Genomic DNA, 11,420 nt, shown 5'->3' on the forward strand with positions numbered 1-11,420 from the left:
TGGCACAAGCACCCTGGATGCAAGGTTCACTACTGAGGGAAGGCGACTGGGGGAAGGCAAGTATGCATCCCCCCTTCGCACACCTCACACTTAATTCGGGCCTTCGCCGCTGCAACCAACCCGATGACGATACCAAAACCCGATCTACGCCTGGATGTCGACCGGCTGGTTTGGCGATCCTGACCGGCTTTACAGCCGGTGGTCACGCAGGTCGGTTGCCGAAGTAGCGGCTCCAAGGGGCAGGTGGCAATGCGTTTCCTTTGCTCCGGCTGGTTTCATGGACATACTGGCTAGTTAACCCTTGTTCTATGCATGTACACGAGATGTATCCTGAACGCTCCGCTCAAGCAGGATTCTCTGGACGCATGGAAGGTCGAATGGGATTCCAGAAGTCGCCGAGACAAGCTCTATGCTACCCTTTTCCGAACCCACGGCAACGTGCCATGCAACTAACCCCATTATGGACGGCACAGGGGGGCAAATACCACTGATAGCCGGCATATATACGGCTACTCACAAGCCGCCACGTCATGTATCCGGCTCACGAACCTCCCGCCGTTTACGCAGGCGGGTCGCTGTGGAGTTCCCTAACTACACCCGCGGAGCCACACCAAGAGCTTGTCGCGGTCTGGGCACGGCCCAGGCCCGGGAAGACAGGGGGAAAGAGTTCATGTGAGAGCAAGTTCCTGCGAGCAGACCCTGTTTAATGGCCTCAGATTCTGTTACCTTCGCCGTAGAAGCGGAGTCCGCTCACGGTTGGGAATTCTCTGGGCCTCCATTCACGCGATCAGTGGGTCGACCTATCTGTCATACGCTGAACATGGCCGCGCAGACCGTGGGGGTTCACTTGGCCGGTGGCCCTCCCTCCGAGCCAGCGGAGAGAGAGGCTCGGCGCACCGCGAAGACGGTCAGCTGACTGTACATGATCTAGGGATCTGTGATCAGTTTCGTAGGCTAGCGGCCTTGCTCTTTCCTTGGAAACGAAACAAAGCCTATTTGCACAGCACAATGGGGATCTCGGACACTTGGTCCCACTGCACCGGATTGTCGCCATCTCCCATACAAGAAAGACATGTTGCTGCGTGGCTCCTCCTTCAGTCTGCCTGCGACAAGATACTGGGATCTGGTCGCATCTCAGTCAACAGGTTAACGACAGGGGCGAAAAAAAGTCACTCGGAGCCTCGGTGGTGGCTTCTGCGACATTATGTGCAGCTTAATTCAAATAAGTTCAAGAATGACTTCTCTACCGGAAAGTAGAGTTGCATCTAATTACCGTGGGAATCTTGGGTGTGGCTGCAAGTGCTCCGCAGCAGCAAGTTCGGCACCGGTTCTGGGGATGTCACGGACGAGTTCGACGTTACCAAGAAAACTTTATGATTTGTACCCCAAATCTGGCAATCAAGTAAACCTTGGGCCACACCTCCCTTATCCCGCCCATTCACTGCTACGCAAGTAGAAGGTCGAACTGTTTCTTGTCAGTTCGTTGGCAGTCGTTCATTCCCGATATTCTAGCCAAGACAACGACCAACCCCCCACCCCTTCCCCCCCTTTTTTTTCTTCCTCCCCTCCGTTTTATCTTTCTCCGATTTATTTTCTCACCCCCTGGCCCCTCTCCGGCCCAAACTGCGGCCAGTCTGACCAGGTCAAGGCGAAAAGATGTTGCCATGTGGGCCGCCTGAAGGGGCCTGGCCGGGGCTCCAGCAGGCTTTGGCACGGGTAGATCCTCCCCAATTGATCCACAGGGCAGAAGATTCCTGGTGTTAGACAGCGGGGTAGTTGACGATGTCCAGCTGTCGACAGCGATGGTTACAAACTGGGCCGGGCACAATGGCCGTTGGGCTCTGATCTGAGCTGGCAAGCCACAATGTCGCAATAACGCGGAGCTGTTGCCGAGGTGAGGACGCGCTGAGCACGTATGCACGAGTGTCAACCCGAAAAAGGCAAGGAGGAGACAAGAAAAAGGAGAAGATTGTCGAGTCAAGATATGCATGGCAGACATGTCTGCGTACCACCCGCCACTGCTCAGACTAGCAGATCTCAGCCCAATGGGCAGGGGACTCTAGACCGAAAATGAAATAAAAGCGTAGCAACGATGTACATCCTACAAGGTTGTCGCTCTTGATATCGATGAGCGGCCGGTTCCTGATTTGGCCACCTCGGTATCCACGCAGTCCTGCGCCCAAGCCCACCATGAAGTAGCATGCATGTACGTATTAGCTAGTGGCGGGTATGTACAATGAGTTCATAGCGGTGGTGGAGAACATTGGCAATTGTGTGTCTCTTTTTTTTCCCCTGGCTAATGAGGCCCTGAACAACGTGGCTCCTATGGCAGCCCTCCACCCAGAGCTTGACCCCGACGCGGGCCCTCTTTGACGCGGTAGTTTGCCAGGCAAAGGTGGCATCGCGGCTTTGCTCCTGTGGCTAACTAAGAGGGCAAGCACATCGTCGTCGGGTCAAGGTACGTGATGGCGACAATACATCATACCCCGGGAAACAAGGGGCAGCAAAGGTACAGTTACCGGCTCGGCCCGTGTGAAAGGGATCGTCACCGTACCGTTACTACTTACCCTTCGTGACTGGTAGGCACATTAACAGTTGTCAAAGACCAAACATCCTCAGCCTCTTTGAGAATTCGAGAGGGGGGCATAAAAAGTCGAGTATAAGAGCTTCCCAATTCCTCACCACTCAAATTCTCCGGGTTCTCTGGTGCTTCACCACACGCCACAGCTTTGACATAAAGGCTATTTTCATATCATCACCATCCTGAAACACTCACCAACCGTTTCACGGCTTCGTTCAGCGGCATCTCTACAAATTGTCACCAATCTCCCTGAGATAGCGAAAGGGCCATCGGTCTCTGATATTCAAACGACATCCCCTGAGACGTCGGTACGAACCACCCTTCTTAGTGGTTGACTAGACCTGTAGCGAGGTGAGTCAAGCTCGGGTGCTTGTAAACTACCCACTGCTGGGACGATCTCGGAGTCAAGTCAGTGGTTCAGGGTTGGGTGTTGATTTAGGATGAGATTGGGATAAGGAAGAGCTTAAGACTGACCCTTGCGATTCTTCCCGTCAGGTCCTTTGGGCGAGGGCGTCAACCACTTGACGCTTCGATACTGCTCATTCGGCCGCCAACTATTACTCACGGACTGATATTCGGCAAAGAAAGTAAGCCAGGCTAGCGGGGGTTCTCCAGCCCCAAGGGAGACGGTCGATCCGTGGGATTCGGAAACCAAACCGCCTGCGAAGAAACCGACTATCATATAGCCGGACGGCTCAAGACAAAACACATCTTAAAGAGGAGGTCCAAGAACACATATAAAAGGGGAAAAAAAAGAAAAGAAAAGAAAAGAGCGTGCAGCTCAGCTCGAGATCGAGTGTGGGGGGTTACACACCCCAACTTACGCACTCATCCGTCACACCACGAAGGAGGGAGCGAAACCCAGGGCATCGAGCATCGACAACGACGACCAGCACCAGCAGCAAAGGAGGAGGAGAAGAAGAAGAAGAAGAAGAAGAAGAGCCATGTGCTACTTCGACCATCAGCTCTGGCCCTGCGGATGGTGGAAGTGGGGCAGCTTCAGGGGGCAGTGCCCCAAGGAGTACCGGACGGGCGAGACGTGCGGGCTCAAGCTGATCTACAACACGTACTTGGAGCCGCAGGTGTGCAAGCACTGCGAGCAGATCTACAAGAAGCAGCGGCGGGTGGCCAAGATGGCCGAGGACGTCAAGCGGTGGCGCTGCGAGGGCAACCGCCGCGCCACCGTCGAGAAGACGGAGCGCGAGATGATGGAGCTCAACCTCCAGATCAACCAGCTCTGGACCGAGCATGAGATCAGGAGGCACGCCATCAACTACTAAAAAAATTCGAGCGGAGCGGAGCGGAGGGTTTTTTTTCCCACAGGGTCGGCTCTTCTTCATCCTGTTTGTTTGTTTCGTCTAATTATTTGCTGATTTTTTTTTGTTTTCGGCTTTACTGGTTGTTTTTCTCATCTCATCTGTCTTCTCCTTATTCCCCGGGTTTTTCATGAGGCCCCCCCGTTTGAGACACACCACGAGGGTAAAAAGACTAAGAGGAGTGATTGAGAAAAAGGGGGGAGGGGGGCCGGGTGTTGATGCGAGGGACTGGTGGCAGCCGAAGAAAAACAAAAGAAAGCACGTGGCATCGGACGACGAGCAGAGAAGAAGGAAGAAGGCCGAACGCCTACCGGAGGGCAACCTCTCTTCGAGAAGGGTTAAGCCACCCCCCCCTTTTCCCAACCTTCAACCTCCCCCCCCCCCCCCCCCCCCCAAAACCGGGCAGTGTCCCTGTTCTGCGGCGGAGAACACCGAGAGGGTGGTATGCACTACCATGCCCTTTCCTCGGGGAAGAGTGACCTTGGTTCCGCGCGCGGGGGAGGGTTGACAATGTGCCCGCGATGAGGGGTTAAGAGAGGAAAGGGGGGTGGGGGGTTTCATGAGCGAGCGACACAGCAAGGGAGAGACAGCGGATGACGTCTTCCCCTGCCGCATTCTCCTTCGTTCATTTTCATTCCATTTCTGGAAGTGAAAGGTCGAGTTCGCCCCCGATGTCACACAACTTGGAGGGGAGGAGGCGGCCCGTCAGGGGGCTTCTGTATGTCAGACCTGCACTGCTGCTGCAAGGCGCTTGAAAGGGGCGAGGCCTAAGAGGCGAGGCGTACCTGTTCTTGTTTACCTTTCTTTTGCTTGTTTGTCTGCTGATATTTAGAGAGTTCACATCGGGTCTTTCTGATATTTCGGTTTGCTTTCCATCTCTTGATAAGCAATCCGTATCGTATGGTTTGGGAAACCTGGCAAGAATTGGCAAAGGAACACAGGACTTTCCCTCAGCAATGGGGGTTCCGATTAGGACGGCTTAGTGGAAAGAGTATTACTACTACCAGCAAGAGAATTGAATAGATTTGGGCCTCCTCGTTTCTTCCGCGAGTGCTTAGCACGAACATTCGCTAATTATATAGTAAAGTGCCATTGTCCTATGCTAGACATAGAGAAAGAATCGAGAAAAGATGTCAGGTCCGGAAAATTCCAACTATAGCCCAGTCTGGCCTGGTCTTGGTACTCCGCCTCTTCTCACCTCGTCGGCCGCTGAGAGTCAGTTCGCCGTAGCAATAATCTGCAGAAAGAACCCTTAGCAACAGTATGGTACCGGTGAGAGTGCAGAAAGGCGGAGGCAGCCTTTGACCACACCGAAAACAAACCGTCAAACGGCAGAACCGGCAGCGATCCCACTCGATCCACCTCCCTCGTAACCGGTCGGGCTGCAGGATGATGAGCATACGGGGTGGGGGCTGGCCAAGGAACAGGAAGGCGATGGGACACCATAACTCGGCAATACAGGGCGTCCAGTGGTAGGAGGACTGTCAAGTTTGCTTATCCAGCGATGCCATGCTAGGACATGCAGCCGACGAGGGGGGGAGGGACAGCAAAGACGGCCTGCTGGAACGAATAACATACGGGAAAAAAAAATTAAAAAAAAAGGGGAGGGGGGCGGATGTAACCGACGCAGCACGGCTGGCGCTATGTCCCACCCCAAAATGCTGGCTCGGGAAGGGGACGAGGCGGGAGTACAGATACATACGGATTACATACCTACGCACTAGGTGGCTGGCTCGCTTTTGGGCGGCAAAGAGATAATTTAAGAGGGACGAGAAGGCTGCAGAAGAGCGGCAGACGGCGGGGTACTGCCGCACCCTAGGTTTCGGGTTTGACCAGAAGCTGGCGGGCGTGCGTTCCGATATGGCCACTGTTTGGGCCAAGGAGTGCTCAGCCTTGACTTTGCAGAGTGGCTAACCCCCCCCGGAATGCTCTTGCGTAGTAGACAACCTTCACATCTCGCTGACAAGTTGGAAGACCGGTTCCAATGGGAGTTGAGGTCCAGGACCAGTGTCCAAATGAATCCAGGGCCGCCCCGACGAAAGTGTGGGCCAGACAAGGTATTTGGGAGTCCGGGAGTGGCGGCGGGTAGCAGTCTGGACTGCCTTGCTGGTAGCGTATTAGTGTGTTCGCTTTCAGGGCTCGCCCGGTGGCTGATGAGTGGTAGCGTTGAGTGGCGTGACCTTCTCCGCTGCGTTGTATGTATGTAATCCGTACATACGTGCTTGTCTTTGTCTGCTGCTTACTCCCCGAATCTCTCCAGAGACCCCCGTCCTTAAAACCCGAAACTTAGACCCTCGGCCGCGCTCGTGATTTGTAGCAGGCCTGTCCCCTCGCAGGATAGTTATCTGCGAGCTGCAGGCCGCTCAATGGGCCGACCATGAGTGTCGAACCACACCCAGGCTCTCTCTTGTTTTCGATCCCTTTGGTGGCGGTCGGCATAGTCAAGGGGAAGTGATCCTGCCCATCCATACAAACAAAACTTGAGCAAGTCAGATTTGCAGCGACGCGCCATGTAGAAACCCGGGTGACGGGAAAGGTGCCACACTCCGCCTCAGCGATCGGGAGTGGTGATCGAGCGCTCCTGACGCCCAGTACATGAGGTCAAGGACAAGGTGGCCTGTTGCGTTTAGGAGAACCTACCGCGATTGACACGATCAAGGACCGGAATCCTCGAGGCACGTGCCTGTGACCATACACTATCGGTGTGTGACCTTCTGCGTCGCTCTATTCCGAGGTACATAAAAGACATGCTAAAAAGCGTCTTCTTTTCTTCATTGGCGCCTGATAGACAAGAACAAGCCAGTCGGAAACAAAGGGGAAAAAAAAAAAAAATCTTGGATGGATCGGGTCAGACGGGTACAAAACAGACGGCCCCGGCCACCTTTCTTCTGTCGAAGCGGCCACCACAGGCCGTCAGGGCGTCGTGCCATGACTTTGTTAAACGGCCGGGAGCGAGTCAATATGTAACGGCGCATCAGCCGCTTCCAAGAGTATATAATCTCCAAGCGGACCGTGCTACACACACAACCACTCCAACCATCGTGGCACGACTTCCGAACATTGATGTGTCTCGGCCACCCTATAACACCAGAGGGGATACTGGGGGCCAGCAGATTCCGAGCGGGCGGACCTGGCCGTTAGCTGCAACGAGTCAGCACCTTCCCCCCGCCCCCTCTACTTTCCCCATAGCTGCACTTCTGGCTGGCAGGCATATGGGCCCATACAATGACGACTGAGGAGGATGCTGCACGCAATCAACGCTTTCGAGACCCAAAAGGCCTTTTTTTTTTCAACGCATGGCTGCTGCTGCATCGGCAAAGTTTCCGACGAGGCTATCGCTCCCGTCAACCTTGATGGGCACAGGGTCCTGCTGCATCTCGATGGTGTCATCGTCCGGAGATCCCCAATCGACGCGCGCCGCGGAGAGGAGGTCGTCTTGAGAGGAGAGCTTGGAGAGCAGTGTCTGGTACCGGACCGTGGTCGCATCCTGGCCGATATAGACGAAAGGACCGTTGGCGGGCTGGGCAGGCTTATCTTGGGGTACGATCTCGTAGATGTCAACCATGGCACTGCATAGCTGGGTTAGCATGCATAATCCTGACCGAGATTGTTGAACCGGCCGCCCGGGAGAAGGGGGAAGGGGGAGGGGAGGGGGGGAGATATCTTGACATACTCCGAGGTTCGCGCCACCACTCTCTGCAGAGCCTCAATCTCTCTTTGGGCCTCTTGTGGATCTTCCTGGCCCATCATGTGCTGCTGGTCGAAGCTGCCATAGTGCAGGTTGTTGGGATCGTCGAAGAGGTGTTGAGCTTCGTCTTCCTCCTGAACAAGAAATCGTCAGCCTGGGCAGGGCTCTCGGGATGGCACGAACCAAATTTACCTCGTCATATTCATCGCGGCGGCGGCTGCCGAGGCAAGACGAACAGTTCCCCATGGCGTCGCGAGGCTGGGAGTTGTAAAGGGGATTCGAAGCGAAAAAGAAAGTGTCGCAAAAGCAAGGAAAATGCAAAAAAAAAGAAAAGAAAAAGGTTGGAAATATTACAGCGGTTCCCGCACAGGGGAAGCTAGCGCGGTGGGATCATAAGGAAAGAATGCCGGCTTTAGAATGCGCACCTCCAAACGATGGATGGCGGGACGTTGGTGATGCTCCAGAAGGCGATTGCTGCCGCATTGTTCGGCGTTGGTCTCGGCCGGTCGCTGCTCAGATTTTCGGCCCATCCTTGTCCTCAATCACCTGCGCCGAAAGACCCCTGAGGACAAGGCCCCACCAAGCGAAAGGTGGTCCTAGCGCTGCGCACGAGCCATAATTACCTTGGAAACAAGCGAAGCAGCAGCTGGGTTATGTAATGCGTAACCCCGTATACCCTACGGATACATACGCTATGCTTCAGTACCTTATTTCTTTTCAGACTAACCCAAGTTAAGCTTACCTTGTAAACGTTGTAAAACCTTAAGGCTCATTGCAAGGATGCTGTACACTAGGAGAGCCGCGATGTTAGTAATTACTCCGTAAACCAGTTCACTTTATTAATCGCATTTTTGCAACCGCTAGTTTCCATTCGCCTTCTTTCTTTCCTTTTCAACTGTGATGTTCCACGAGGATGATTGAGTCCGCTGTTTCAACAAGTGCTCTCTGATGCTCTCATTCCAGTGTGTCATCGAACTTGCCAAGTAAGTAAGTAAAAAAAAAAAAAAAAAAAAAGGCCCGAGGTCCAATAGCAAGAGGTTGTTTTGTGGGAGCCATGCAGCGGGAAATTACCAAAGTACTGTACGAGATCTTGCATTCCAACGCTCGCACTGGCCAAGGATGGCCGTCTGCCAAAAAATTTCCCGACTGACCTCCAAAGTAGGGTCGCTGGATGGGTTGGAACCTGATTGCCAAGTAATTAACATACTGTACGCTAACGACAAACAGCGACTGAGCAGTAACCGGGCTTCACGATCAATACCACGTGTTTTCCGGATCCTTAATTACACCTTCTCACACCTGTGGGTAATTTCCAAATGATTGATACGCTACTCTCGCAGGTCGGCAAGCACCAGCCAGATGGACCAATCTCGATCCATCCCCGCGATGATCGAGGCGCCACTTCGAGTTGATCGACAGCCAAGAAGTTCATCTCAGCGACTTATCACCCGCACGGTCCATTATCACGATCAACATGGCTCTTAAGTGGACGCAGCAGGAACAGGAAGGGCACAGAATCTTTGGTTATTACCCTCCTCGCCCCCGATTTTTGAGGGATTTGTCCCCGTGGCTCCGCGCCATACCGAAATCTTTTTCACACCAGACGCCCTTGGTTTAACAAGAACGGATTAAAAGAATGAAACAACACAAAAGAATGCGCGACCCAAGTCCTCGGCAACCGGCAGGTTCAGTGCCACCACCGGCTGCGTTCCTCTTCCGCCCAGCTTGGCCCGCGGTTTCGGGAACTGATCTCCTGTCTGGGGCCTTTTGGACTCGCCAGACGGATGGGGTGACTTGTGGCTCTGACGAGACGACATGCCCCCAAGGCGGATGGTGTTGTATGTCAGCTCCTCCATTTTCCATACAGCATAGATTCCAAGGGGCACGCAACGGTACGACATTGGCTTACACATTTTTTCCTACATAGGCGGCGCTGGCGAGTCTTGCTCCCTTCAAGATGGGGCCTTCTTTTGCTGTGCTGCAGGAGCAGACAAGGCTGGCTGCGCTCGTGTGTGCGCTACTGGGGATTTCCAATGCGGCTCCATCTGTTGTGCGAAAGGGCAGACGTGCATGGCGGCCGATACTCTGTCGCCGTATTGCGTGAACGAAAGTCGCACCTCGGTGATCTCAACGTCAGCAACAACAACAACAGCAACAACAGCAACAACGACGACGACGACGACGACGACGACAACCTCCTCCTCCTCCCTCGCATCAACAACCCGGCCATCGTCCTCCAGGACATCATCGAACTCAGTCACCACGAGCGCCACGCCAGTCTCGTCCTCCGAGTCTCTTCCTTCTACCGACGGACAGACGGCAGCGCCCAGCAATACTCTCTCAACCTCAACATCGGCCCATCATCCTTCATCGACAAGTACTCCGACAGCAACAGCGGGTCCTCACAACAAGGGGGGTCTTCCGCTGTCGGCGCAGATCGCCGTCGGAGTCGTGATCCCGGTCGCCGTCATCCTCCTCGTGGGCGCTCTCTGGTTCTTTGCATTTCGCCGTCCGAACCGAGCCCACAATGGTCCGGGCCACCGCCGATGGGGCACGGGCGGGACGGCGAGCTCCGGGTTCGCGACGGGCTCTCGGGGCCCCACGCCGCCACCGACGTACGACAAGAGCGGGCTAGACGTTGTGGTTGTCGAACCGCCCTCGTCGCTCTACGAGCAGCAACAGCAGCAGTATGCCACGGCGCCGGACGCCGAGCACGGGAGGGAGCGCGCAGCGGTCGGTGAGGAATTCGAGTTGGCGGACCTGAGAGGACCGGCGGGCGGGTTAGGCAACGGCGGGGTGAGCGACGGAGCGCGGTCGAGGGCAGGAGGCACAAGGGAAGTATCGCCTCTGTCGGACGCATCCTCTGGTGGCCCAAGAGGGCAAATGCCGCCTCATCCGGGCGATGTGGTTGTGGTTTAGGTTGGGGCGTGCCATGCGACTGTGTGTATGTGCATTGTATGTCCATATCCGGATTATATAAGTACTGTACATGCACATCCAAATGCATACACGCATACACGCATACACTTGCGAGTTGCACACGGCTCTATAATTTACTCCTTCGATTGCCAGTTCGCGGCGGCTTCATCTTTGATACTGTTCAAGAATGGCCAGCACTCAGCACTGTGCTGCAGGTATCTGCACCTACATGTTCTCCAAGAACGCTAGTCCGTAATAGCCAGTTCACTCCTTGGCCTAATAAACGTCGATTCCACCTACCTCTTCTTCTTCTTAAAGCTGCCTTGTTGAGGTTAGATGCTGGTCGCCGTCCTCAACCGCTTATTAACAAACACCATAGGCGAGGCGCCAGCGAATCAAGAGATTAATCAAATTACATCCCCCTTGCAAATACATGCGGTAAGCGCCGTAGATATCTTAAGTCAAGCGGCGAACAAGTTAAGCCTGCCAAGCTGATGCCTACCTAGACACTTTGCCGAACGTAGTAGAAGCTCCGGGAGCGTTGAAAGCAGTCTGCAGTAGGTAGCTATACAAAGGAGACAGTGCCTTGTTAAAGCTATCTACAAAGGAGACAAAAACGAGTGGTATTTATAGACAAAGGGACTAGCTAATACGTTAAATAGCCTTATATAGCTATGGCAAACGCGTAGCTAATACGCTTAGAAGCTCTATAGCTTCCGACATACCCCCTAGTTAAAGGCAATAGTCGTTTAACTACGCTTTATAATGATACTATTCCTAGTATTATATCCTTTGTCGCTCTTACCTCGATAGCTCCTTTAGGGGGCCTACCTTCTATATTCGGAAGTCTAAAAGAGTCAAGTATAGTAAAGTGATTCCTTTGAAGCTATAGATCAAATATAGCTATTATAACCGT

General features: G+C 54.0%; 4 protein-coding genes across 4 annotated transcripts; 2 read left to right on the top strand and 2 right to left on the bottom strand.

Moving 5' to 3' along the window:
* Positions 1–3,284: 3,284 nt before the first annotated feature.
* On the top strand, positions 3,285–4,168 carry MYCTH_2306150 (uncharacterized protein). Its single transcript, XM_003663862.1, has one exon. The coding sequence runs from the start codon at positions 3,526–3,528 to the stop codon at positions 3,859–3,861; it is 336 nt and encodes a 111-aa protein (XP_003663910.1). The 5' UTR covers positions 3,285–3,525; the 3' UTR covers positions 3,862–4,168.
* A 2,679-nt stretch (positions 4,169–6,847) lies between these two features.
* Positions 6,848–8,084, bottom strand: MYCTH_2315477 (uncharacterized protein). Its single transcript, XM_003663863.1, has 3 exons — positions 7,778–8,084; positions 7,571–7,719; positions 6,848–7,466 (listed from the first exon to the last, which is right to left on the bottom strand). Exons 1-3 carry the CDS (start codon positions 7,829–7,831, stop codon positions 7,187–7,189), a joined length of 483 nt encoding a protein of 160 aa, XP_003663911.1. The 5' UTR covers positions 7,832–8,084; the 3' UTR covers positions 6,848–7,186.
* Positions 8,085–8,906: 822 nt separating this feature from the next.
* On the bottom strand, positions 8,907–9,465 carry MYCTH_2306154 (uncharacterized protein). Its single transcript, XM_003663864.1, has one exon. It carries the CDS (start codon positions 9,439–9,441, stop codon positions 9,214–9,216), a length of 228 nt encoding a protein of 75 aa, XP_003663912.1. The 5' UTR covers positions 9,442–9,465; the 3' UTR covers positions 8,907–9,213.
* A 17-nt stretch (positions 9,466–9,482) lies between these two features.
* MYCTH_2306155 (uncharacterized protein) lies at positions 9,483–10,733 on the top strand. Its single transcript, XM_003663865.1, has one exon. The coding sequence runs from the start codon at positions 9,656–9,658 to the stop codon at positions 10,502–10,504; it is 849 nt and encodes a 282-aa protein (XP_003663913.1). The 5' UTR covers positions 9,483–9,655; the 3' UTR covers positions 10,505–10,733.
* The last annotated feature ends 687 nt before the right edge of the window (positions 10,734–11,420 follow it).

This window comes from Thermothelomyces thermophilus, chromosome 4, assembly GCF_000226095.1.
Source record: "Thermothelomyces thermophilus ATCC 42464 chromosome 4, complete sequence".
In the NCBI taxonomy this organism is placed as follows: domain Eukaryota; kingdom Fungi; phylum Ascomycota; class Sordariomycetes; order Sordariales; family Chaetomiaceae; genus Thermothelomyces; species Thermothelomyces thermophilus.